Below are 27,452 nucleotides of genomic sequence, written 5' to 3'. Positions count from 1 at the left end.
TCAGGGTCTGTAAGCGTTTGACAACTTCGGTGCCACCTGGGCTCCTCCAAAAGGGCTGCATTAAACCCGATGTGCCGGCCAACCCCTAGGAAGGCAAGCACACACCAAAAGCAAGGCTGGATGGCTGTGCAGGCCCGGCCCGCCGCCTGGTTTTGAGAGCTTTCTGCTCGAGATGGCTCCAGTCACCTCCCCCAACACCACCATGACACTTTGTGGGAAGAGCGTGAATTTGAGGCAGATAAAGGTAGGATTTGTGGCTCTTTGCCAGAACAAAAGGATCTTACAGGGACTAAAGCCAGATTCCACTTGTCAGCACCCCCTCCAGCCACCCAAGGTAACCAACCAATCCAGACCCTGAGGCTTTCCATCTTTGGACGAGTTCCTACTTTGCCTATAAGCCCCTCAGAGGCCAACATGAGTCACTTCATGTCAATACAGCAAAGTAGTGCAAAACAATAAATTTTTATTTGTTCACAGTTAAACACAAGCAACTGCCTTGACATTTTAGAACATTCTAAGAAGGACAGCAAACCCTTTTGATTCCAATTCCCATTCACTAAGATTGTACCATTTCCTCTTGCAGTTCGCATTTATGGCAACTGATGTGGATTGTTTGACATGCTTTTAAGATCGAGACGGGAAGGTGTAAACCTTTTGACAAGAGATGACTTTCTTAAATTTAGCTAAAAGCAGTCAGCCAAAAAAAATCTCTTTTTCAGTGATGGGACCCCTTTAAACTGCAAGTGAGCCACATATGGTTGATCCATGATTGAGTTACAAAACTAGATTATGTCTTAGCAAAATCTGTTCCTCCATAATATATTTATGGTCCATAGACGTCTTCTGCAAAGTGATCACTGATTCTTCCTAGTGCAAAACGCCTGGCTGCCTCTTCAATAAGCCAAAGTGTCTGCTGCCAAGAGCAGCGCCGCACCCTCCCGTCCAAACACTGTATCAAGGTGGGGCAAGGGAGGAGGGGCTGGCCTGGGGGGGAAGGGTCTCCTCTAAAACGCCTACTCCAATGGTTCAACTAGTCTACTTATCCCCAAGGATGGACAATTTTGTGGCGCCGGGACGGGAAGGGGGAGAGAAAGCTCCTCTGCCTTCGTTAACTCGTTTCAAGGCCAGAAGCCGTCGTGGGCCCAGGTGTTCGACTATCGCAGGCAGGTTCCCCTTGTAGCTACAGCCATCTTCTCTCAGGGCGGCACATACAGACTGCAGGACGGAGTGGAGAAGACGGAAACACCGCTCCCCCGGGCACATCAGAGTCACGGACGGGGAAACGAGCCACGTGGGGACAAGGGTCACAGCAGCAGCCCGGGGGCCAGGCCCCAACCTCAATGTGTTCTTTCATCTATAAAGAAAAGCTTAATCAAGTGCAATCAATTCCTCTGTCACAGTCTGGGGGAGGGCAGGGGCACATGTCAGAGAACTCTGGATGTAAACAGATACGCAAACATCTTCCCATACTCATGGCTGGTCAATTTTAACGCACGTACCTCGAACAGTGAAAATGCCCAGAGTGAGACATGCCGATTTGGGTCATTCCACGAAAGACAGCTTTCTTCCCCACGCGAGACACACACTTCTGGGTGGGCTTGGGCTGCTCCCGGAGCCACTCTGAGGAGACGGCGGCCTCTCAGAGCATCCGCACAAGGTGGGTGGCACTCCACCTCGACAGCAGCTCTGGACTGAGTCTTCACTCTGCCCAAACCCTCCTTAGACCTGTCCACACTTTCTAACACCTCTTACTGTTTTTGGTTAGAAAAACTGCATCTCCATGTAGTACTGTCTTTCACTTGTTCTTCAGTTATTTCTTTCTGGCTTCAAGTGGTATGTTCTAGTATTTGGTGAAAATTCACATTGACTGGTCATAGCACTTTTGTTATATTCTCTACACAGAAACACCCAATTTTTTACTCTTAACTGTGAGTCTGAACCTCTGTGGTCTCCACGGACCCTCTCTCATCATCATGATCGTCTTATTTATCCTTTTTACAAAACTACTAGAGTTTTACCTTTCTCAACAAAAACACTGGAAACTACATGTGCTGTTGCAAATGGGGACGGCCCAGGTCTGGAGTTTTGTTTCCCACTGTCCTGGTTTTGCCCAGTGGGGAGCTGGCCTCTGTGGCCATGGTGGCACGGTGGGCTAATCTTTCCAACTGTCAGTGGCTTCCAGGACATCTCCCTGGATTGTAACAGTTTACCTTTTAAGAAGAGTTTGGACTATTTCCACCTAAACACATGACATATATTCTGGCTCACAAAGCAGCTTATCTATCATTTCTCTCTCCACCCACAGAGCCTAATAAGAACCTTCAGCAGCTTATTCCCAAAGGTTGGGCAGTTTTCCCTCCTGAAAAACTCTGCTGACAAACCTAGGGAGGTCACATCTACCCACCCACCTTATAGGGTTGGTCCCGGCACTCATCTCCAAGGAAACCTCTGACCCAAGAAATGGTCTTCATCTCCTACCTTTGGATTTCAGTTAGTTTTCTTATTCATGACCAAATATTTCTTCCAATTCCACAGTAACAAATTTCATAGGCTTGTGACAGAACCTTGTCAAAAGCTTTTTTAAAATCCATGAAAAGTTCTGTCTGATAGAGATCCATGTACTTATTTACCTGTAGTAGATTCAGGAACTCATTTTCTCTACGGAGACCATGCTATCATCTCCCCTCCCGCCCCCCTGCAATGATACTGTAGTGCTCCCTTTTAAAACAAGGTTTCATGCTCCCAAGACTCCCAAGAAGCAGACTCCCATCTTCTCTCAGGGTCTACGCTGACCCTGGTTAGTGTCAGGTGGTGAGCGGAACAGGTTATGGACACTGGCCAAACAGCTCTGAAGCAGGCAAGCCTGCTCCAAGTGACTCTGGTGGAGCTTAACCCTAACGTCTGGGAATACAGGCTCTGCCTTGAATGTGACGGTTCTACTGCCTTTGCCCTGCCTGTTGCCAGGCCTGAATTCTCTCTCGGGAGTTCCTCTACCACTATCACCTTTCCATCCTTAAAAATACTCACTGCAGCATAATCGAGTGACCCGCTGACTCTTGGCAAGTCTATGATTTTCAAAACCAAACCAAACTTTATTATCGACTCAAGTCCTTTGCAATATAAAAGCCTAAATTTTCAGGCTGGGTTAACTTCAGCATGACTCCAGGCCTCCATCCCCCAGCCTTGGCTGAATAAAATCCATGGCCTCCTAGAGCCCAAAGGAAGCTGAGTGCAGCTGCTGGGGTCAGCCATGGTTATAAAGCTGAGCAAACGGATGCCCCGGCTGGAGGAGCATGCCAAGGCCCTCCAGCCCGGGCCCCAGTCCACTTTACCACGCTGCCTCCTTCTTCCCTGTATTTTTACAATCTGTCCATTAAAAAATTTTTTTTTCTTTCTTTACATTGGCCTCCTTGCTTTTGCAGTTAGGGTAAAGGCTTTGATTTAAGTGCCTGGTATCTTTGTTCTGTGGCACAGATCTCCTGGGCTTGGGGAGGGGATAAGCATTTAGAAACAGTTTCAATAGTTACCTGGTAACTTTTTTTTTCCTGGATTTGTTCATGTTTTCCTTTTCTAAATAAAACTGTAATAGGAAACCAGAACATATTGGATTTTAAGCTTTCCTTTGGAAAAAGCTGAATTAAACATCCGTGGTGTCATTAATACTCCACATCAGGCATCCAGCGGCAATTGCTGGCCCCGCGCTGGGCTGGAGCAGTCGGGCACACACCCTCCCTCAAGCTGGGATCCATCAGTCACACCCAGAGATCCTGTCCCAAGGAGGTGGTCTGCCAGTACAGCCATGGTGACATGGAGTCTCATTCTCTAGCTCCCTTTGGCTATTTGGGAGGCTAGAATATTTATTGCCACACTTTAAAAAAGAGACTTTTACCCTCATGTGCTGGAAGCTTCCATATGCACTAAAGTTTCGTACCATTTCAGTTTGCCATTTCCCTCTTCATGGATGAACCCTTCTACACTTTTAACTGAAAGATGAGAAAGAAAAAAGCCAAGTTCACTGGCTCTTTCCTACCAGTCTCCCCCCGCCGGCCTCAGCCTCGGCTGGTTCACTAGGCAACAATTCTTAGGCTTCTAGCATTCATTTCAGGAGCACCTGCTGAGTTCAAATTCTCTGCCACGACCCATGTTCTGACTTGTGTCACCTCTCCCAAGCACGTGCAGGCAGCCCACTGGGCCCAGGCAGTCAGCTCTGTCAACCCTCTCCAGGACTCTCCTTTAATGCTCTGCCATGACCAACACGTGCAAGGGGAGCAGCATCAAGCCCCCTGCAGGGTCGGCCCCTGAAAGTCAGCATTGGTGTGAAAAAGCTGTTACCTTTTTGGTGGCCTAGAATCTACTATAGCGAGGCAACTCTCACAGCCTGAGACACGATGGTCATAAAACGTTGAAGAAACTCTTTGGACCTTCAGAGCCTTTCTGCTGCAGCATTCCAGAGAAGCTGACGTAAACAGGAGGCACACGGGACAGGGAAGAGAGGCAAACAGCTAGCGCCACCCCGCCTGAAGGGGCAGGCCCTCATCCCCAGCACTTTCCTTTCCAGGGAGCTGCTCCAGCCACCATCCTCCCTCCTGCAGAAAACACGCCTGACCACCCACACCCCAGCCTGTAATCAGAACAGTACCAGCTTTCGAGCAAACGCCACATAAGCAAGAGGTAGTGGGGCAGGGGGACAGAGCATTCCCAAAGGGGAGCATGGTCTCCACAGTGCCAGCTCCAGACTTTTCCAACAACAGACCTTAGTTCACATGGAACTTTCTAGGAAGCTTATCAGAACCGCCAAAAGAACTTAAGAGAGAATAAACCATTGTTTTTCTAGATCTGCGGCTTTAGATGATGGATGTTAGAACCAAAAGCAGTGACAACATCTCATGTGAAAGCTCTCATGTGAAGATGATCAGCTTTGCATGTCACATCCTCCTGGAAAGGGACAAAACCAGACTTACCTGTGATGCCAACAAGGACCCGGGCTCACGGAGAGCCCGCCCAGCTAACTGAGCTTCAGGAAAGGAGCGGGTGGTGTGTGAGACTCCAGGATTAGATTTGGCCTCATATTGCACAGGACACAACCATTTGGGGGGAAAAGGAAGAAAATAAAGCTAGTGAGGAATGCACCCTGGCCCTCGGGTTAGTACACGCTGCCAGGTAAATGAAAGAGAGGGTGGCCGAAGGGAAACTGAAGAGGCATTTCAATGCCAGATCCAAAAACCGTTCTGCATTCAGTCAACTGTCAAAGGACCCCCACCCCATTTCCGCTGCGGGAGCTAGCCCCTCAAACCCTGGAAACGGGAGAGCTCCGAAACGGGCGCTCGCACGTCCCGCTCCAGGCCGGCGCTGCGCGGGTAACACTGCCTGGCACCGTCCCTAGCTGTGCTCGTGCTGTGCCTCATTGTAGTCCATGATACGGAGCTGCCCCACGCTGTCTGGCTTCGGGGGAGGCGGCTGCGGGCCGTCTAGGTTCAGGGGGGGCTTGGCTTCCACACCCGAGTCTTTGCCCAGCTCTGTCTTTAGGGTCTCAGGAAGGCTACTGCTGGTCAGGCTGTCCTCATCGCACTGGCTCTCACTCTTATTACGAAATAGCTCTCGAGCCTTCATGCCCAGGAAGCTTTTTGAACTAGGAAGTGAGCCGACAGTCACAGGGATGCCCGCGGTGGGCTCTCCCACGGCAGTCTCCCAGCGACTGCTGAGCGGGCCCACCCTCGGGTTTGGGGGTTTCTCCGGGGTAGAAAGCTCACTGCCGCCGCTGCTGCTGCTGCTGCCTCCGGGCCTGGGAGGCTTGGTCTCCCCGTTAGGGCCAGATGCCTCTTCACTGTTGTGCCCTGTCACAGAATCCGAGCAGCCGTCACGACAACAGTCGAGCCTGTAAGAAATCCGAGGACGAGAAAGGGAGCTGGTGGTTGCAGTGCCCGTGTTTGGGAAGCAAGGAATTACGCAGACCCGCGCTCGCACCGACGCCGAGCTCTGCCGGCCCGCTCTACGTTCTAGAAGAGAGGACTCCCGTGTTGAGAGCTCATGAAGAGAAAGCTAAGCCACAACCAGGGATATCGGACAGTGATCTTAAATAGGAACGCTTCCCAGGACCATTATCAAGTGACTCGGGCCCCAGGACAAGGAGCTCAGAAGGATGGCTGGGCGCTCTGAGGGACGCAGCTGAGAGCTGCAGTCTCGCCTGTCCGGCTGGGACCGCTGCTAACACCACACGATGCCTCCCCGCTCTGTCAGCGGCAGCCTCACGACAAGGCCACGGCTGCCGACTCTTTGCTCCTACCTTTCTTCCGCTGCTTCGGCTGCTTCTGTTTTTTCTTCTTCAAGTTTTTTCAGGAGGCCATCCTTCTCCAACCTGCCGTATAAATCTAAGATCTCCAATTCAAACACTTGGGTGATCCTCTTCTGAGCTTCATACCTGCTCTCTGCGGCCTGCAGCTGTCCTCTGAAAGATACAGACCACCCCAGAATGTGGGAAGTTCTACTTAAATACATCACAACAAAAACCTTTCCCCCTCCAAGTTACCTTGCCTGGAGTTTGACATCCTCTAAATATTTTTTCTGTTCCAAAAGAAGGTGGTCTTTCTTGGCTAGATGAGATTCCAGTTCCAAAATCCGTTTTTGAGCAGTATCCAGCCTCTGATTCTGCTGGAGAACATGGCTTCTGTTTTTTTCTAGTTCTTTCCGATATGCAGTTTTCATCATTTCTACTTCCTTAAAACAAAACAAACAAACAAAAAAAGGAATTGGAGTTAGTACTTTTAGAAAATGAAAATGCCATACCCACTTTGCAAAAGCAATGTAACAAACATTGAGAAGGTACTTTATTAGTATATTGCTAGTGGAAATAGAAACTAGTACAACTTTCTGGAAAGTAGGCTAGCAGTAAGTACCTACTAATCCTTCCCTGAAATCTATCCCTTAGGAAATCATTTGAAACATGAATAGACATTTGGGCACAAAAATAATCAGCACAGCATATTCAGAAGAGCAAAAAACTAGAAACTATGAAGTCTAACGTCAAGAAAATAAGTAAATTAAAGTACACTTTCTATTTAATAAGTTTTTAAAAATTATGTGTATCAGTAAAAGATAAAAAAGCAGATTATAAAGCCACGTGAATAGTGTGATCAACCATGTTAACACACACATTCTGAAAACACGCCAATATTCAGTTATGATTTCAGCGCGGTGAAGGTGTGGGCCGGCGCGGTGGCAGCGTGGTTCAGCGCAGTGGAGGTGCGGTTCAGCGCGGTGGCGGTGTGGGCTGGCGCGGTGGCGGTGTGGGCCGGCACGGTGGCGGTGAGGTTCAGCGCGGTGGCGGTGCAGTTCAGCGCAGTGGCAGTGTGGGCCGGCACGGTGGCGGTGTGGTTCAGCGCGGTGAAGGTGCGGTTCAGCGCGGTGGCGGTGTGGGTCGTTTGTTTTCTTTTCTACTCTTCTCCCTCCCCTAATACCAACTAAGATAAAGCTAGAGACGCAACAGGAATGAACATCTGCAGACCAGGTACCCTGACAAGGTTTGTCAATCATGCCAGGAAGACAAGCTGCCTGCCGACAGATGGAAACAGCAAGTGTGCACTATGCTCAGAAGAGAGGTGGAAAGGATGCTTTTCTAACAAGTATATGCTACGTTTGTGTTGTGTGGCTTTTTTATGGTGGTAAAATATACATAAACTTAAAATTACCATACATTTGTCTTTTTAAAAAAGATAATAAACCATAAGGAGCAAGGAGATGAGCTTCCCTGAAGGCACCCCACCTCGAAGATGACCAGCAAGTCCAATGCTTCCTCGGTCAGAACGGGATCGAGTTAAGCTCAGGACTGGGACCAGATAATGTGGCCGTTCCGGCTATGCGTAATGGCTCCAGACTTCAGCATAGGTTAGGTGAACAAACTGAACTTTTGTCGGAAACGACAGTAAGTATTTACGGAGAATCAAACAAAGTATTGAACTAGGAACATCTATGCGCTATCACTAACTCTCACAGCCATGTAAGAGGGGCTACACCCAGTACCTACCAGCCATTCCCCACCTGATGCTCAGATACCCATTTCTCGTCCCCTACTGGACTGAACAAGAGGAAGCCCAGCTCCAGGTCCAAAAACAGGTTCAAAGCCATGGCTGGCTAGGGATGGACACATGACATAATCGTGGCCAATAACAAGGGTGGGAGGTCTGGTGGAGAGTTCCTGGGAAAGGTTTCCTTGATGAGAGAGACCTGCAGGAGGCGATGCTCTCCTCCTCCAGGGGACATCATGACATCTACCTGTGACAGTGTTAACTGTGGCACACACTTTGCAACCAGGAGCACAGACAGCCCAAAGACAAGGTTGAGAGGATAGGTCGGGTGGTGCAGAAGAGTGGAAAGAACCAGGCTCCTTGCTGCTGTCGTCCCTCAGCTGCTGACTTGACCAACCTGGAACTCACCTGCCTCGGGACTTCTTGTCAAGAGAAATAATGAAACTCTTTATGGTTAAGCCAGTGAAGTCTTTTTTTTTGTTGCTGCTTATGGCTGAAGGTTTGCAAGTCAGTATCACCATGCGCATTTTATGAACTGTGAAGCCAGGCCCAAAGAGGTCAGGTGGCTTGCTTGAGGCCCCAAGGGCGTAAGTGTTCCAACCAAAAGACAGCACCGCGGCGCCCATCCACACTTCTCTTGGGAGAGTTAGGAGTGTGTTTAAGTAAGCTTTTTCAGAGGTTCTCCAGTCCCTCAGGTCTCTTTTCCCTTCTTTCTTTTTCTGAGGCCATTATACTTCCAAAATAAGTGAGAGCTGGTTTCTAGAGAAAGTTCCACATTTAACATCCTTCTAAAGGGAGTCTGAATCTGAGAGTTGAGGAGAAGCTGAGAAATAAGAATAACTATTATGAAAATTCCACCTCTCTGATTCTAAGACTACTCCCTACATTTGGCCAAGGAAAAAGAAAAAAAAGCTTTACAAAGCACAAGCCCAAAAAATCCTAAAAAGAAAGCCTGTGTGTGATAAAGAAGTTAGTGACAGGAGGCATCTAAGCATTTATTCTTAAAATTCCATTCCCAACTCATTCACCAACATTACCCGAGGCTATTTATAAAGTGACATAAAACTTCTGCCTCGACACCACTGGTAAGGCACTAATTAATGTAAGATCATCCCAACGCTGGCCTTGTTGCCAGGACTGAACCACCATCTGCTGAAATTAAATTCAACATTACGAAGAAAAAAAATATTTATAGCAGTATAAACCTACAGCCCTGAGAGTTATATGCTAAACAGAATTGGCTCCCCATCCTTTTTCTTTATCTGTCAGCCTGTCTCTCTCTCTTTAAAGAAGGGGGCATGGGTAAGAGAAGGAAAACACTTTTGGGACTTCCCTGGTGGTCCAGTGGTTAAGACTCCACGCTTCCAATGAAGGGGGCACAGGTTTGATTCCTGGTCAGGGAACTAAGATCCCGCATGCCGCGCGGTGTGGCCAAAAAAAAAGAAAAAAAAAAAAAAAAAGAAGAAAAACATTTGTATCATCTAATCTGTACCAATTACCATTATGTGCTTTCACATATAACTGATTTAATTTCAAAGCAACCCAACTAAGGGAAACAAGCTTGTGTGATAGCTGAAAAGTGCCTGTGTTGCCAGACCAGGGAGAGGTGGAAATGACACTAGGTCTGCCACGCCATCTTTCAGGAAACAATTCATAAGCCATTCTCTGTGCTGTGCCATAGGCATATTGCCTGGGTCCTAACAGCGTCCCAGGTAGGGTCTGGCTCCCCAAGCCCACATACCTTTGTGGTGTCTGAATGCTTGTTCTGCAGTTGTTCCAAATACAGCTCGTTGACTTCCCCAAGAACCAACAGCTGCCTGTTCAAGAACTCCATCTGCTGTTGGACCGACTCACTATTTGAGAGCTAACAAAAACACAGAAACAAGCGAAGTGAAAGATCTGACGACACAAAGCTAGCAAATGGACATTAAACAGGGAACCAGCTAGGAGCACACTATTTCAGGGCTGAGTCAGTGTAAACAACCCCCGTGGTTTCAAAGGCCACACCACAACGGCTGGTGGGGAGGAAGGCATACAAGGGCATCAAAAATGGACAGAAACGTACTTCAAAATTGTCCCTATGCAAAGGGGAAGAGGCACAAATGCTCCACATCAAAACTGGCCACCCACAGGGCACCTCGAGGAGATGGGTATGTACACAACCACCACAGCAGAGATGTTAGGTCCAGGGGGATAAAGCCCTGGGATAAACCCACAGGTTCTTGAGTAAGTGATTTACATACGAGTGCAATGACTTCCAAAGAGGAAAAGATCATAGCTCAGAAGCCTGAACGAACTCTTCACATTTATGTAAACGAAGTACTGAGAACAAGTTCCCGGGATACACACAGACCAGGGCTCAGGCTAGGCAGTCCCCTGCTGCAGGGCCGCCCACGCACTGTCTGATGTTGAGGAGCACCTCGGCCCCTGCCCACTCGATGTCAGTAGCATCAAAAACGTCAACCAGGACTTCCCTGGTGGCGCAGTGGTTAAGAATCCGCCGGCCAATGAAGGGGACATGGGTTTGAGCCCCGGTCCAGGAAGATTCCACATGCCGCGGAGCAACTAAGCCCATGCGCCACAACTACTGAGCCTGCGCTCTAGGGCCCGTGACCCACAACTACTGAGCCCGTGAGCCACAACTACTGAGCCCGCGTCCCACAACTACTGAAGCCCGTGTGCCTAGAGCCCATGCTCTGCCACAAGAGAAGCCACTGCAATGAGAAGCCCACGCACTCCAGTGAAGAGCGGCCCCAGCTTGCTGCAGCTAAAGGGGGCCCGCGTGCAGCAATGAAGACCTAACGCCGCCAAAAATAAATAAAAAAACAAAACAAAAAACGTCAACCAAAAATGTCTGCAGACATTGCCCAGTGTCCCCTGGGGGGAGGGGAGCAGCGTCACTCCCTGCTGGGAACGCCTGACACAGACACACAAGTAATGCACGTGTCCTGTCTGGAGGAAGAACATCAGCAGTGGTGTGAGCACGGCCCAGCTTGCCCGCCTCTTACCTTCTGAGACACCTGGCTGAGCAGCAGCTCGGTGTGGCACACCTTGCTGTTGGCCTTCTTCAGTTCTATGCGCAGCTCCGCGATCATGTTCCTGCAGTCCTCCAGCTTCGTCTGCCCAAGGAGACGTGCCAGGAAGTTACAGAGTGCCAGCAGCCCAGGCCATGGGTACACCTGGCCATCGGCCCACAGAGAACCAGGAAAGCCTCGTGCCTCTGTTGCTCTACTATTCTTGGGCCATCAGGCTTAAAACTAACTTCTTAGTTTTAAAAAGTAAGTTATAGTTAATTTCTGAGTTTCTGACTGATTATCAAAAGGAAAAACAAAAACCAAAACAAACCCTTAAATCTGCAGTTCCCCAACTGTGCACCAAAGAGCCCTAGGGCTACACAGCAGGCTCACAGAGGCGCTGTGGGGCTAGTTTTAAATTTCGAGGGAAACACAGTGACATCTACTGGTCATAATGTGAACTACTAGCTAGAGGGAGCTCAGCGTTTCAGTATCAGGTGTTCTACGTGCCTGTGGAACACGTATTATCTTTGCAAAGCTGGGCTTGTAGGTGGTTGCTGTGACAAATATCACCATGAGAAAACCAATGTGAAACAGGAATTGAGGGCGTCAGTGTCTCATCTGATTCCAAGGTCTGAGACTCGGCAGTGCCCAAAAGGTACACATACCGCATTTGTAAGTGACCATGGTCACTCAAAAATGAGATTGAAAATTGAAAAATAAAGTATGTGTATTATTTTCTAACAGCTACTAAGTCGTTAGGACCTAAATCCTAAGTTGTCTGGATCTACTTACTGGGCAGAACTGTTAGATGTTTCTTTTGGCTGTGGAGTACCAGGAGAAAATTACTGAAATGCTAACAAAACTGTGAACCCAGAAAGCTGGGGACCCTCTGCCCTAAATAAAATGTACCTGATGTGAAATCTACCTGCCACGATTTCAGAGATGAATCAGGTGCTTTCCCGCCCTTTCCTGGCGGCCTCTGCTGGGCGCTGCAGTTCGTACCTGTAACTCCTGGCTCTGGTTGTAGAACTCCTCCCGGTCGTGCTGAAGCTGTCTGATCTGGCTGTGGAGCTGGGTGACCACCGTGTCTCGCTGCTCCTGAAGCTGACTGTATCTGGCTTGTTCTTTCTGCAGACTAACCTTCCATATCTGGATGTCTTTCTCTTGTAACTTCAACTGGTCTTTCTAGCAGAGACCAAAGAGGCCATCATTTTAGCTGCCTTCCAGCATGGGCAGTGACCCTCAAGTTCAACGCGTGCTGCAGACGCTTCATCTGAACAGGCACGGGCTAACCACAGGCCCAGAAACTGACAGCTCACTGCTGTCTAACTTGGCTTTTGGTCAAGGGTTTCCAAATTCCACATTAGCAAATGGATCAAAAGTTGCTTAAAGGACTTTTCTCAGCGATCAACTTGCCCCTGATACTTTCAAAAGTCCTAAGCCCCAGCACTGAAGTAAGTGCTGGTACTGGCCAAGGTCACTAAAGTGACGAACACTGACTGAAAGCTTACCTTGCACCAGCAATGGGCAAATGCTTACTGACACGGTTTTTTTAACCACCACAGTTAGAAAGTAGATGCTGCGATTATTCTTCTCATTTTACAGAATGGGTAACAGAGGCGTCCAGAGGCTAAATGACTTTCCTAAGGTAATGAGTGTTAGAGCCAAGGTCACTCTCCAGGTCTGACTGGCTTAACTGCCCTCCAAGTTTCTGCCATAAAACTGCTCCAGGAGAGCTGGTTTTACCTTTGGAGAAACAGAATCATCTTTTGCCTCTGTTACCATCACAGCCAATTACAGACCAACAGACACAAAAAAAAACACTTGTCCCCGTGGGTTCGAAGAGCTACAAGGGAATTCCGGGATGTGGCCGTTCGCGTATTAACCGCAGAGACGGAGTGACCTGCCCCAGGCCGCGCCAGCGGGCGGCGCCAGGACGGAGAGCTCTGGCCTCGAGCCCCGCCCGGGCCCCGAGGTGCTCACCATGGCAGCGTTGTGCTCCTCCAGAGCAGCTGCCCTGATCACCTTGCGCAGGAGCCGCCTGTTCCGAAGCGCGTGCTGCTGCCTCTTAAAACGCTCATAGAGTAACTGGTTGTGCAGTAAGAGCAACTGGTTACGGAGGGAGCGCGTCTCATCTGAGGGAGCGGAGCCTGATTGTAAAGCAGAGGGAGGGCGGCAGAGATGCCTTTTACATAGCGTTCAGTCAAGCCCCAGCCACGATTCTTGAAGAAACAAAGTCACTCACTTTGCAAATGACCACCTGGTTTCCAGCCACAGTCACTCACTGGGGAAGGGGGAGGGGCAGTACCTACTACCCATCTTCCTTTTAAAGGAACGCACAGGGGTACAATGTAGGATGGCTCTTTGAGAGCTCCAAGTGTTTTTCCCCACAAATCTGCTAGCTAGCTAGCTAGCTATGACTCCTTTTCTTGCTTCTTGGTAGGTTCTCGCTCAAGAACTGTCCCAGCACCACTCACTTCACTTGGATCTTTTCTAGGGAAGGCTAGCATGAGGCCTGCCTCTTTGCACTTCTGCTCTCAAGCACGTGGCACTTGCCACTTTACAAAAATAGGAAATGCTGACTTTGCAACATGTGAGAGACTCTGTACCCAAGCAGATAACCTGGCTGGAGCAGTAGGGAAGGGGAGATGTTTCCTACAGGGCACCTCCTTCAAAGACAGAAAAGGCAACAAGCAAGCAGGATCTCTATGGGCTGGATTTGGAGCTAAAGTAACAACTTTACCTCCGAAGTGGGTCCAGTCGACAGACTTGCTGGGTAAAGACAACCTAGGAAAAAAGTTTTTGAGTGACAAAGTTACAGATCTTACCTAGAAAAACTTAACTGGACTTTTAATTGCAGTAACATTAGATTACTTCCTTGTGGTCACAAGTGCACAGGCATGAGAAAGTTTCAAACACAAAGCCCACCTGGGGTAAGAGGAGGGGCCTTACAGCAGATGGAAGGGGCCCCCATTAAGCACGACCAAGTTTCCAGAGTGGAAAGGCCCTAACTCGGAGCTCATACTGTAGCCTCTGAATTTTGGTCAGCTCTCCAAGGCAACTGAGTGATCAAACACACTGAGAGCTGTTTTCAACCCTCTCTGTTGAGAAGCTACTGTCACCCAAGGTTAAGGAAAAAGCAGGTAATTTACCTGAGTCTATTACACTAAACTTCACTCAAAAAGAGATCTTAAACATTACAGTTATCTGTCAAATTCCACCTTAGGTTATTCTACAGAAGAAAAATTAAAACTAGCATTCCCTAAGAGCCTGTTTAGAAATGGCATCACTGTGGACCAGTGATTCCCTTACTCTTTCTCTAGATCACCTCTAAAAGTGTAATAAAGAAGGGGTGAAAACAGCGCTCTCTAACAGGTTCCTAAGCCATGTGAGCAGGGGCAGGCCACCATGAACTTGCATTGAGATGCTGACGGCTTTTATGTTCCATCTAATGGACTATGTTACCAAAACAGAACAACAACAAATCTGCAGCTGAAGAAGGAGACTCTGTGACTGCTCTTTCTGTTTTATTTGAACACCATAACCTCATCCTCAAATTTCCAGAGAGCAAAGATGAAAGCATTTGAGCTTCCTCACAGCACAGTGGCACGGAACAGCCCAAATATAAACGACTCATTTTTAAATGGCCTGTTACCTAAGGAATTAGCCGAGTTTAACGCGCCTGTGTGGAGGATACACACATTCATGTACGTGAAGGGCAACAGGCTAGGAGGACGCCTGACAAAACAGAGAACCAGCTGCCTCTGGCGAGCACAAGAATAATTCCTGTTTCCAACCACCGGCTTCTTGTAGTTTATAATCAAACGGAACGTTTAAAGAAAAAGAGAACAGCGCTGCCGCGCCTTACCTGTTGAGCTCCTTGCTGTGCGCGTCCGCCCCTTGCTGTATCAGTCTGTCCAGCACTTCCATGGGGGAGGCAGAGGGCGTGCAGTCCTCCTCTGTGTTCCCTTTTGCTTTCTTTAGCAGTCCCTCCGTCTTCTTGCTGACAAAATGACGGGCAGTCTTTGGCAGTGCCACCTCAAAAAGATGATCGTATGGGGGAGGCTGCCCACTGCCAAACCCCACTCCCCTCTGAGGCGGAATCTTAAAAGGGCTGGGAGCGAGGATGCCGCTCTCCAGAGAGGCCTGGCGCTCTCTGTCCCCGGCAGGGCTCTCCTCGGCGCCTCCGCAGGGCAGCTCTATGGGGGTAAAGGCTTGCTTTGGGGTGTCAGGCCCCAGCCTGTCCAGGGTGGAGTTCAGAGGCTCAGGGTTCGCACCGGTGCCCTGGGCACTGGAGACGGCTGAGTGGGTCTTCCGTGGGCAGCCCGGGAGACTGTCCCGGTAGAAGGGAGAGTCAAAGCCTCCGCGAGGAGCTAGGGGCTCGGCGTCGGCTGTTGTGATCTCAGAGAGTTCTTTAGATATTGCCGCTGCGAGCAGGGAGGGAGAGAAGAGACAGCACAGTCAACGGGCCAACCTGGGGAAGGCCAGGCAGTGTGGGGCCGCACGCCGCCCTGGGCCCCCCAGAGGGACAGGTACACAGTGGCCTCCCTTTACCGGGCACAGGACTCAGAATACAACTCCCAGCTCCTCCCCCAAGAGAAGAAAGACCAAGCAAGCCTGTGTGTGTTGACGCTAAATCCTGGTACTAGGGCAGAACAAGGGCTTTATCAACTCGCAGCAATCCCACACAAGCCCAGAATCCCGCACATGTTACCTTCTTCTTTATCTTTTTCTATACTATCTTCTTCAGAAGCCAGGTCACCTAGAAACCCTGGAAGATCACTGAGAGTGACAGACCCTTTGCTCCCAGGTAGCTCTTCTGAAGAGAAACAAAGACAAAGACACACACTGGTCATCCCCGTCACTGTGAAAACTGCTTCCACTGTAACAGAATGGGTCTACTATGATTCCTTCTGCTGAAGAGAGGAAGCTCCCACAGAAAGCCGAAATATTACAATAATCTAACTAAAGGTACCAAAAAATCATCCCACAGAAGATACAACTCTCTGTTCTTAACATCTCAGAGAACAGATAAAGTCATAGCTCGACCAGCTCAAAACACAGGTACTTAAAAGCTTTGGGGGATGTTGTTATTAGGCTGGCTTTTAGAATTAATTATATGTTTTGTTATCTCTGGGCTTCAGTGATTTGTGGTGTTCCAGAATTTCCCTGTTTCCACATATAACCCATCAAGAATCAAGCAAGGTCTACTGTTACCCAGAGATTTTACCTAATCCTCTGTCATTCGGAAGATGGTGTTGTCGATGTAGACAGGGCCTTGCAGAATCTGTTCTCTCTTCCTGAAAAGACAGGTACCATTTATATCACAAGGCAGAAAATTGTGTACATGTTCTCTAATATTAGAGAAATATCCTAAACACCTAAAATTTTAGCATATTATAAAGGAGTTTAAAGTTTAGCCCCATGGTTCTCAAACTGTTTGGTCTCAGGACGCCTTCCTATTCTTAATAATCATTGAGAATCTCAAGGACTTTGTTTATGTGGTTATACCTATTGATAGTTACCATGTTACAAACTAAAACAGAATTTTAAAATTATTAATTCACTTAAAAAATAACAAACCCAGGAATTCCCTGGAGGTCCAGTGGTTAGGACTCCGGCTTTCACTGCTGAGGGCGCGGGTTCAATCCCTGGTCAGGGAACTAAGATCCCACAAGATGTGCGGCGCGGCCGAAAAAAACCGACCCAATACATGTAAACATAAATAACATAGTTTTATGATAAATAAAAATAAGTTCAGTGAGAAGCGTCAAGCTGTTTCACATTTTTGCAATCCCTTTCATATCTGGCTTAGGGGAAGAAAGCTGGGTTCTTATGTCTGCCTCTGCTCTGCTGCTAGGTTATTCTGGCTCAAGTGTATGAAGGAAACTCTAGAGCCCACAGATAAGTAGTTATAAAGAGTAAACAGACTTCTTAGATAACGGCGGATGAGCATCTTTGATGCTCCACCAGAACTCGACAAGGGGTGTTTCTTCAAGGTTAGTTACAATGCAGAATCTGAAACCATGGCAATTCACTCTTCACACTGGGTCAAGATCCCCTGGTCTGCCTTGTCCCCCAAATGCGTCTTTTACCTACGTGTGATTCTATAACATATATACTGGGCATGTAGAATACTGGGTCACCAAGTTATGCAGATCTTTTAAGTGTGGCAACATTTCATTATACAATATCAAAAACTCAAATTATTAACCAAGCTTCCCAAGACTTCTCAATCTCATCATAAAAGACTTGGGGAAACTATTAAGCTCTTGGTGCCAGATATCAGTTTTTTAATATTCTAATTTCACCTTTTTATCACTGACAACAAATACCGTCAGTTGTTTATCTTGAAGTGACAGACCCAGTTTGTCATCTAAGAAGCTAACTGCCTGCCAGACACTCAAGTATGAGTAACCATAGTTTGTCACCAGTTGTTCTTTCAAATAAAACTGCTGCTCCATGAAAAAAAAAAGCAACTAGTTCAGCTCTTAACTCAAATAATGGCACAGGTGCTTGTGGTGACCACCACACACTGGTATGCACTCGAGGTGCTTTATGTCTATTTCCTACTTCATCACAAACAATATTAAACATACACGTTCTTTCTATGGAACACTCAAGGTTTGTTTTGTTGTTGTTGTTGTTGTTTCTTTTCTTCTGTTAAACTGAAAGAACACGTCGAGGAAGAAGAATGCAATGCCTACTAGGAGAGTATGATTTTATACTAAGGGACCAGCCCTTTTACCCACCATTGTTTCTGTGCCATGAGTGTAAGTGCCAATGCGGTAAAAAGGGCGAATAACCACTTAATATTACTACGAAAGTAGTTCTGACCTGGCAGATGCCCTTAAAGTGTTTTGAGACCCCTGCAGTCAGCAGATCACACTCTGAGAGCTGCTGGTTAGTCTATTTTGAATTGATCTGATTCAAACCCATTACATTCTAGGTCAAACTTCTATCTGGCATAACAGGCTTCACAAAGTGAGGCTGGAAGCAAGTCACTTTGCTTGGGTGGGCGGGTGGGGAGGGCAGCAGAGGAGCCCAGGCAAACCTTCTTGGGGGCTGTGGCCATGGCCTGCGGGAGTGAAATGTGCACGTAGTCATCCGAATGGCAGGGTGGGGCTGGAGGAGGAGAGGTTGCAGGGGTTCCCAGAGGAGTTCCTTTTCTACCTGCTCAGAGACAAGAGCAGAATATACACACTTTGAGGAAGTAAAACAATTAGGAAAACTGCCAAATTTTTTTCAGCTTAACTATTACTGCAAAGAAAGCTGCCAGAGTTAACTTTCTGGGGATTTGGATCAGTCTTTCTTTTTTTTTTTAGGTTCACTTTATGTGTTCTGAAAGCTCCAGGGGTTTGTATTGTCAAAAATAGGTTTACTACTACAAATGGCTCTCAAACTCACTATTCGACCTAAGAGATAGTTCCTTATCATAAAAGGCTGGCCCGAACCAACCAGTCAAATCTAACCTAAGATATACATACCCGCTGTACCAAAGACTTTACTGTAAGGGTGTGACAAATCAGGTGGGACATTTCCAGGAGAAGTTGGAGGAGTGGTCATCCCACAAACCACAGATGGGCTCCAAAGAGTAGCCTGGAAGTTAATAAGGCAGGTCAGCGATGAGGAACGAATACCCCCGAGGGTATACCCCCCGAGGTTTAACGAATACCCCCGAGGGTAACCTCCCGAGGTTTAAGTCCATGACCAATGATCTTAAATTTAGCCTTTCAACTGGAAAAAGGCATCTTATTAAAGCCTTATCAAGAGACACATTGCATTTTGTAAGTCTAGACTCCAAAAGAAACTCAAGTGGCAACAGTAACTTTTCTTGCAAATGTCATGCATCCTTAAAAACTAACTCCTGAAATGAGCAGTGAGAGATTTTCCCAACCATAGGCTAAATCCTGACCCAAATGGTCAGCTTCACCAGCAAGCAGAGAAGAAAGCAGGCACACTATTTGACACCATACTTGTGGCGGCTCAGTTAACAGCCGTGTCGACAGGGAACTCAGAGTCTGAGGTAGCTGCCCTGGCGTGTTTAACAACATCAGCCGAGAAGTGGAGTGAGGGGTAGAAGTAGCACTCCCTACAATGGAAGGGAAAGAACACAGGGGGGTCAGTGTGTGGCTTCAGATTATTCTGATAAAGAATTATGGTCCTCGAGACCATTTGATAATTTAAAAGCCTCTTTAAATACCCTTTGGAAATAAAGTTTAGTAAGGTTTGATGTCTAGTTAAGCTTTAGGGTAACTTGAAAAAGCACAACCTGTATGACAACTTCGCTGGGTGCTACCTATAGATAAGCCTAGACTTTTACATGAATCCAATTCTGAATTGTACAGATTCATTCAAAACTGTGTCAATGTGACAGCCCAGAGGGCCTCACTAAAAGTGTCTGAAAAAATCTAAGATTCCTTTATGAGCTGGAGCCTAGAAGCCAAATCCTTTAATCCATTTTCTTTGTTAAATGTTGACACATCCCAAGTCTGTTGACATACTATCAAGAAGGAGATCAAGGACATGGGACTGTAAATTAAACTTAGGGGAAAATGGAGGCAAATTCAAATTTTAAATATTTGGGAAACAGTTCCTAGGAGCTGAACTAAGTCTTATTCTAGGAAAGGGAAAAAAAAGTCAACAAAAATAAACAATGCTTTCTAGAGACAAAGTTGTAAAGCAGATAAGTACCAAAGTCACTTTTTACCATAGCTATTCTGTGTGTCAACATAAGAGCTGGCGGTCACATCGGCTGAACGATGAGGAAAACGGGCTGAGATTTGGTGAGACACAGAATAGCCATCTTCATAGGAGGCTTCGGTAGGGTCCAGAGAGATTTTGGCACATTCTATGACAACATCATGTGTTTCTAATCTCTTCCACCTGTAAAAGGCAACGAAAGTCAAGAAGTGCAAGTTATAATCCATTTATTCAAGCCATCAAATACTGAAGAGCGCTACCTCAATGCCAGCCACTGAACTCTGACTAGTAAAGAACAGGCAGGACCACGCCAGCCCAAGCACTAATCAGCACTATGATATAAAGAATTAGCCATTCATTCTACAAACCTATACCCTCCCTATTTAAAATGGTTATATCAAGTTATCAGAAACTAATCTGAAACAAAAATTCCATCAACAAAAGACCAGGCATAGCCTCAGAACAGAACACAAACTATGCAGAGCAGTCACCAGGGGAAACTCTCCTTTGGCACAAAGGTAATCAAACAAGAGGGAGACCTGGAAACTGCCAGGTAGCTGAGGCTGACTTAAGGTCTCCTATCAAAGCCTCAGGATTCTAATCCATCCCTAGACCAGAAATACAGAGCAGCAAGTCTCAAACTGAGAGAAAGCCCCTGAGGATATTTGAAGAATTGTCTAAAGAGTCCTGTTATGTGATCCAGAGTTCCACTTCTAAGAATTTAGCTTACGGAAATAGACATACATCAAGATGGACAACACTCATCACAGCTTGTAATAGAAAGAAGAAAGGTCCAACCAAAGCGGTAGATTCTGCAGAAGAAAACTTATTACACCACCATGAAAAAGCATGCTTTCAGCAGATCAGTGGTTGCCAGGAGTGAGAGAGGAGACTGAACACCTCTCAAAGGGCATGAAGGAACTTTCTGGGCAGCTTCCAATTTTAGCTGCTTCCAGCTGAATTGTTACTCTACCTCCATATTTCTATGCTTCAAATTTCCTGACGTCTGAATTTTTAGACATCAACTATTTTTTAAAATTAATTAATTTATTTATTTTTTGGCTGTGTTGGGTCTTCCTTGTTGTGCGCAGGCTTTCTCTAGTCGCGGCGAGCTGGGGTTACTCTTCGTTGCGGTGCAAGGGTTGCTCATTGCGGTGGCTTCTCTTGCTGCAGAGCATGGGCTCTAGGCATGTAGGCTTCAGTAGTTGTGGCACACGGGCTCAGTAGCTGTGGCTCACGGGCTCTAGAGCACAGGCTCAGTAGTTGTGGCACACGGGCTTAGTTGCTCCTCAGCATGTGCCATCTTCCCGGACCAGGGCTCGAACCCGTGTCCCCTGTGTTGGGAGGTGGATTCTTAACCACTGCACCACCAGGGATGTCCCAAGACATCAACTATTAAGGTCCTTATGGTAGGTGAGGATTTAGGTCACTTCCGTATATCCTTTTCCCTTCTCCCCAGTGCTCTCAAAATAGTATATCATTGTTTGGTTGTTTCAAAATTGATTTTGAACAATTCATTATAATGACTAGATAAGCACTACTCATATACTACAGTATTTCCTTTGCTGCTCAATCTAGTTTCTCCTGGAGTTTGAATGTTGTTGTTCCTTTTCCTCAGTCTTCTGTGTGTCTATTACTAATCCTTCCTAATGTGGCTCCAGCAGTTCTGAAATAATGCCTAATATAATTTGTTCATAATGAAATGCAAATAGTCTACCAGGATTTTTCACCCTCTCCTAAAGAGCTCCCTGCTGGAGCCCTCCCTCTCCCACTGGTTGTTCTCAACATTGCTGTGTTATACCAAGACTTCCCCTGACCAAGACCCTAAGTCAGGTCCCCCATTTTGTGAACTCTGTGTCTTCCTTGATTTTACTCTCGTTTTCGTGGAAGACATGCTCCAGTGGTTCACTGAGGAAGGGTATATGCGAGGTAAATTTGAGTCCTTGCATATCTAAAAATGTCTCATACTTGATAGGCAGTTTGGCTGGGTATAGAATTCTAAGCTGATAACCTTTTTTCTCTCAATTTTGAAGGTGTTTCAGAAGCTAACCTCATTCTGATTTCTGATCTTTATAGCTTTGGTTTTTTCTCTCTTTAAGATTTATCCCTGGTGTTCTGAAATTTCACAGTATTGAGGCTTAGTAGCATTCTTTTTCATTGACTGTGCTGGGAACTAGATAAGCACCTTCAATCTGGAAACTCACGTCCTTCAATTCTTGTATTATTGTATTTTCTTGTATCATTTGTACTTGTATTGGAAATTTTCTTCTGTTATTTCTTTCACAATTTCTTCCCCCACCAAAGTTTTCTCCTCCCCCTTAAAGACTCTTCTTTACTAGGCTTCCTGGACTGATTATTTTAAATTTCTTCTTTCATTTCACTCATCTCTAGCCTTTGATTCTGCTTTCTGAGATATTCTCAACTGTATCTTTCAATTCTTTTACTGTAATGTTTATTTTGGCTATCATTTTTCATTTTCAACAGTGCTTTCTTTAGTCTCTGACTGTGCCCTTCTGTGGCATCCTGACCTTTATATATGCACAAATGCTTCCTCTCTGTAGCTACTGTAGATGTTTTCTTCTGCTCTCTGTATTATCATTGTTTCTAGCTCCTTTTTCTTCTCTTTACATTGGTCTCTTATCTTTGGTGTTAGAACTTCCTTCAAAGGCCAGATGACCCATCTATCCAAGGTGAAGGAGGCTCCGTAAGTTGATCCAGGAGGCTTCCGAGTTAACACAGTAGATTGGACATACACATCCAATTGTAGACTCTCCCCAAACCCCACCAAGCCTAGAGTAAAGATTCCTTTGTTTCCTTTTAAATATAAACCCACAAGAAAGAGAAGAATGAGAAAAACGAGAACAGCACCACATGTTTTTGAAACTAGAAAGCAGATAGGCAAGTGGTGACTGACTCAGTGAATCCAGGAAAGCAGAATCCTAAGCTGCCAATGTTTCAAAGCTAAAAGTCAACCTGATCTGTACTGAGGAACCCTTAAAAAGCTAAAGAATTTGTATACGTCGAGTACTTCTATACACCTGTACTTCTGGAGATGAGTGACAGGTAGGTGAGGGCAGCTAAAATCAGCAAGACAGGGTAAAATATACTGAGGAAGAGTTAGAGCCCTGAGACTCTGTCCCTGACTCTACACTCCCACTTTTCTCACCAGAAATCCAGATTATTCTCTGAGGAGGTTAAACAGAGAGTATCGGGATTGAGGTACTCCAGAAATGGTTGAGGGCACGAGTACTATTCAAACAAGAGGATTAAGTGAGCATGTACATTCTGAATGCCAAGACCACTAACCTCTCCCCACCAAGCAGCCTCTTCCCTCTAGGAGTAGCCAAATCCTTGCCAGACTAGACATCAGAAGACCCTTTCCTGAAAAAGTCCGACCAGCTCAAATGGAAACCAATACTGACACCAGCATCTCCAACAGATGCTCAGATCGACCTACAAGGAAGCTCAAAGTCAACAAGCCCCATCCCTGTGAGCAGAGCTTTTTAGTCTCCTCACCCAGATATAAACCAATCTTTGCAGAAAGCCTCAAATTTTTAAAAAGAACAACAAAAGGGCAGTTTAAAGGAAACAGATTATGTAGGGAAAAGAAAACCTTACAAAACACCTATCAATCTTATCAAAGACATGAGAGACTGCATCCATGAAATAAAAACAGGCTACTGTAAAAAAGGAGCATTCAGAGGACTAAAAAGAGCTCTTAGGTATTGAAAACGTGGCAGAAATGAACTATAATAGAAAGATTAAGAGCTAAAGACAAGGAAACCTTTAGGAAGATTTCCTAAAGAGGAGAGCAAAGAAAAGCAGAGAACCGCTCCAGGAAGTCCCAAGCAGAATACTAAGAGTTCCAGAAAGAAAGACAGAGACAGTCAAGGAAAAGAAATCAAGCACAAATAATTAAAGAAAATTTCCTAGAATTTAAAGATAGGAGCTTCCAGACTGGACAATGAGAACACATTCATATCAAGGGACATCACTAGGAAATTTCAGAATATTATAAGAACAAACAGAAGACAGTAAACACAGATGATCAGAAATCAAAATGTCTTTTGATTTCAATAGCAGCATTGGAGGCAAGGCAGCAATGGAATAATGCCTTCAAATTGCTGAATGAGAATGACTCCCAATCTAGAAATCTATACCCACACAGAAAATGACATCCTTTCTCTAAAAGCTACTAGAAGATATATTCCATGAAAATAAGAGTGACCCAAAAAAGAAGGCATGAGATACAGGAAATGGGAGAACCTGCACAGGAGAGAGGCACAGAGAAGCCCCAGGAGAACAAGATGATAGCTGTGTACGAGGCACAGAAGACAACCCGGTCAGATCAGAACAGACATGCCAAGAGACAAGCGTGCTGCAGGCCATTCTCTAAGGTTTCTGCTGCCACCATACCCTCTTTCTAACTGAGGGAGTGTCTAGGTGACGATAACTTGTTGGTACTGAGCTTGTCTCGTTATGCACTAATGAAGTTCCTACTCTCCCTTCTCTGCCAGGATCAGCTGGGGACATTCATTTCATCCCACAGAATGATTCTGCTCTGACCTATTCCTGGAAGCAGCTGCAGTGAGTTCAGGAGCACAAACAGAGCAGTCCCCTCCCTCTGCCATATTTCGGCAGCACATCCAGCCCCTGGCCCTCACTATCTAGCCTCGCCAGATGCCCTGACTAGGGGAAGGCTTATGTTTCCCAGGACTTGTTCATGACCTTGCCCGCCGACTTCCCTGGAAGGGACTCCTGTAAACTCTCAAGGAAGGGGACGCCCAACCAAGACTCAGACACTCAGTTCCTCCTCTCGCCTCCTGGGAACCTTCACCTCATGATGACAAGACGGCCTTTTCCAAGGCCAGACTTTGCTTCCTAATTAGCTTTTCAAAATGAAACAAACATGTGGTCACACTATAAAGAAAAGAAAGAGAATGATTAAAATAAAAGCAAGAATAGTAGGTGCCTCTGAGGTGAGACATGGAACAGGGAGAAAGATGGCTGCAACTGCGGAGGTTAATGTCCCATTTTTTTCAGCCAACTGGCAGCTACACAAGTATCCATGCGTTACTACTAAACTTTTCTTACACATTTGCTATGTTTCTCTACATATATCTCACAGCAAGTTGCTTTAACCTGAGGTTCGTGTGGCAGAAGGAGGGCTCGTAGAGAAGTGAAATTGGCTGAAGGGGGATCAGGTAGTCAGCCACCTTTCCCAGCGGGAGATCCTCCAATGTCAATACCCGTGGACCCCTTCTCCCCCAGAAGGCTTCAATCCCCAGCCTGGGGAGCATGAGGCTGGCAGCCAGCCAGAGAGAAGCGGAGGAGAGGGGCTAAGCCTCTCACAGCTCAGTGTGTAGGATTTCACCCTGGTCCCTCCTTTCCAGTCATGACTCAGCTCCACCCTCCATCATGCTTGGCGTCCTCAAATCAGGAGCCTTGCAGGTTCCACTTCCCCAGAGAAGGAACCTGGGCACTTTTGCCAAGCCCCGTGGAGGATGGCAGTCGCCTGGCTGAGCAGGACAGAGAAAGGGACCCGGGGAGCCCGGCCACTCGACGTCCAGACTCTCCACAGTGCGCTTGGTTCCAACCACACCCCTCAGCACCTGCCTTGCACAATCACACTGAGCTGCGAGCCTTTCTGGGGTTCTGCGGCGCGGGTGCCTGCACTGCACCTCCTCCATCCTGCCTGTGAGGAATATGCTCTAGACTCACGCATACAAAGTTTCTTTACTGTACGAGTCCTTTAAAATGGAATGATTCCATAAATAGAAGAACATGCTCCCCCAACAACACCTCAAAAGGGACATCTCCGAGGTCACATTTTCAATTTCTTAAGTGAGCCTATAAAATTCTGTCACTAGTTCAGTTTCTATACCTTCGAGGGTCCAGTTCATGGTCCTTGGATCCAGTCACTAATTCTGGGTGAATTCGCACATGCTCCATCATTGGCTAGAAGAGTTTGGGTTGACAAGTTATAAAAGGCTTAACTTCTGTGGTATTTCTACACAATGAAATATTATTTGACAATAAAAAGGAATGAACTACTGATACATGCCACACGTGGATGAATCCCGCAACATTATGTTAAGTGAAAGAAGCCGTTAACAAAAGACCACATATTATATGATTCCATATAAGTGAAATGTTCAGGACAGGCAAGTCCTATAAAGGCAAAAAATAGATCAGTGGTTACCAGGGCTGGGGGCAGTGGGCAGCACAGGGAGAAGGCTGAATTTCTTTTCAAAATTTCCCTATCATTTAATATAAAAGTTATAAATGCAGCCTATTTACACAGTATGCTAAGTAGCTAATAAATGAGTTTTTGCTACTTACCTTGACCACCTCTTCAAAAGTCTCCAGGTTCTCCTTCATACTGTAGTGAGAACGTAGGAAGGAGACAAAGTTGCAAGGGTACATCCCATATAGGCGATGGAAGAGAGCGTAAACGCTGGCGTGGAGGTGGACGAGATAGATTTCCGTTACGTGGCCTAAAAAAGAAAACCATTGAAAGGAGTCACCAAGCTGGACACAAGACTGATGTGTGTGAAACGGACACGAGCACAGGGCTGCCAGCATGACTCTCCGCGCACGTGTGCTCCCACCTCGCTCCAAAGATGGTAAGTAAGAGCGGTTTTCTAAAATCCAAATCTGAACACACCGGACACCCCTGTTTGAAATCCATCAGTGGCTCCCCATGGCCTCTGGATAAACTCCCATCTACTCAGAGTGACCCATAAAGGCTCACACTGATCTAATCTCTGCCCTCCTCTCCAGTCACCCCTAAAACAGGACCCCAGACATTCTCATAATACTGAACCACCTTTACAACGGTACTCTCTGAAATCTGTAATCATGCTTCTCCACAGCCCTACTCAGTACGTGTCTCTTGAGAACAGCACTGACTCACTCACCTCTGTACCCTCATTAGTGCCTCGCACTGGGCTTGATGCGTAAGAGGCGTTCATATGTTTGTGGAACGAATGCGCGAGAACGTTTTAAAATCAGTTTGTAGTCTTAGCTATGCAGATTTGTAACTACAGAGTGAAAAACTACCATCCAGAAATTAGCTTAAAAAGCTAAGAGTGGGAGAAATAGAAAATTTAATTCATCTAGCCTTACCTAGACCCTATGGAAAACCCCAAGTCCACAGTATACATAAAGCTCCTCGAAATTAATGGACAGGCCATTTCTTTCTCCCCAGGAAAAGCCTACGAGATAAGCCGGCATCATATGCGCCTCAGGCTTGTCACTTAATCCTGCACAGGAAAGCCAGCGTATTCCATTTCCCAGGGCTTACACATTTCATTCTTTCAACACGAATATCTCATGCTGGGATGACCAAAAGATTCCAAATTTCGCGTGTTTATATAGCTTCTGAATCATTTTGATAGAGCCGTACTACCTGTCGATATGGAAACAAAACCCCACTGCATTGGAAACTAGAACACTAATTAGGACGTGCTGCATTCTCTTTCCTCCTTCCACGTTTACAATGGACAAGTTCTCTGAACCAGAAGCTTGTGTTCTGTCACTATAGACCGGCAGAGGAAGACAAAGATGTCCCACAAGCTTAGTCCTATACTGCTATGACACAGATTGAAGTTGTTTATCAGTTTATTGAAAATCAGGAAGTTGTACCTACCACTCAGTTTCTCTGACAACTAATCCTTTTAAGCCAACAAAATAAGGAAGGTATCTCAAC

The 27,452-nt window shown here is 46.5% G+C and overlaps 1 protein-coding gene across 7 annotated transcripts in view; it reads right to left on the bottom strand.

Annotated features, from left to right (window-relative positions):
* Positions 1 to 443: 443 nt before the first annotated feature.
* TSC1 (TSC complex subunit 1) overlaps positions 444 to 27,452 on the bottom strand; it is a 48,395-nt gene continuing 21,386 nt past the window's right edge. For all 7 annotated transcript variants that reach the window (XM_082468114.1, XM_082468116.1, XM_082468110.1 and 4 more), the window contains 17 exons: positions 26,084 to 26,238; positions 25,626 to 25,699; positions 19,749 to 19,924; positions 19,015 to 19,130; positions 18,526 to 18,637; positions 18,093 to 18,211; positions 16,269 to 16,338; positions 15,753 to 15,857; positions 14,907 to 15,465; positions 13,782 to 13,825; positions 13,022 to 13,188; positions 12,041 to 12,223; positions 11,030 to 11,140; positions 9,763 to 9,885; positions 6,527 to 6,714; positions 6,284 to 6,445; positions 444 to 5,875 (listed from right to left, as the gene is read on the bottom strand). In XM_082468114.1, coding sequence (XP_082324240.1) covers positions 5,380 to 5,875; positions 6,284 to 6,445; positions 6,527 to 6,714; positions 9,763 to 9,885; positions 11,030 to 11,140; positions 12,041 to 12,223; positions 13,022 to 13,188; positions 13,782 to 13,825; positions 14,907 to 15,465; positions 15,753 to 15,857; positions 16,269 to 16,338; positions 18,093 to 18,211; positions 18,526 to 18,637; positions 19,015 to 19,130; positions 19,749 to 19,924; positions 25,626 to 25,699; positions 26,084 to 26,238 — 2,960 coding nt within the window. In that variant the 3' untranslated portion in view covers positions 444 to 5,379. The remainder of the gene's footprint in view (positions 5,876 to 6,283; positions 6,446 to 6,526; positions 6,715 to 9,762; positions 9,886 to 11,029; positions 11,141 to 12,040; positions 12,224 to 13,021; positions 13,189 to 13,781; positions 13,826 to 14,906; positions 15,466 to 15,752; positions 15,858 to 16,268; positions 16,339 to 18,092; positions 18,212 to 18,525; positions 18,638 to 19,014; positions 19,131 to 19,748; positions 19,925 to 25,625; positions 25,700 to 26,083; positions 26,239 to 27,452) is intronic.

This window comes from Balaenoptera physalus (assembly GCF_965194825.1).
Source record: "Balaenoptera physalus genome assembly, chromosome: 7".
NCBI classification, from domain to species: domain Eukaryota; kingdom Metazoa; phylum Chordata; class Mammalia; order Artiodactyla; family Balaenopteridae; genus Balaenoptera; species Balaenoptera physalus.
Note: the sequence above shows the minus strand (reverse complement) of the source record. Positions and strands in the feature narration are given on the sequence as shown.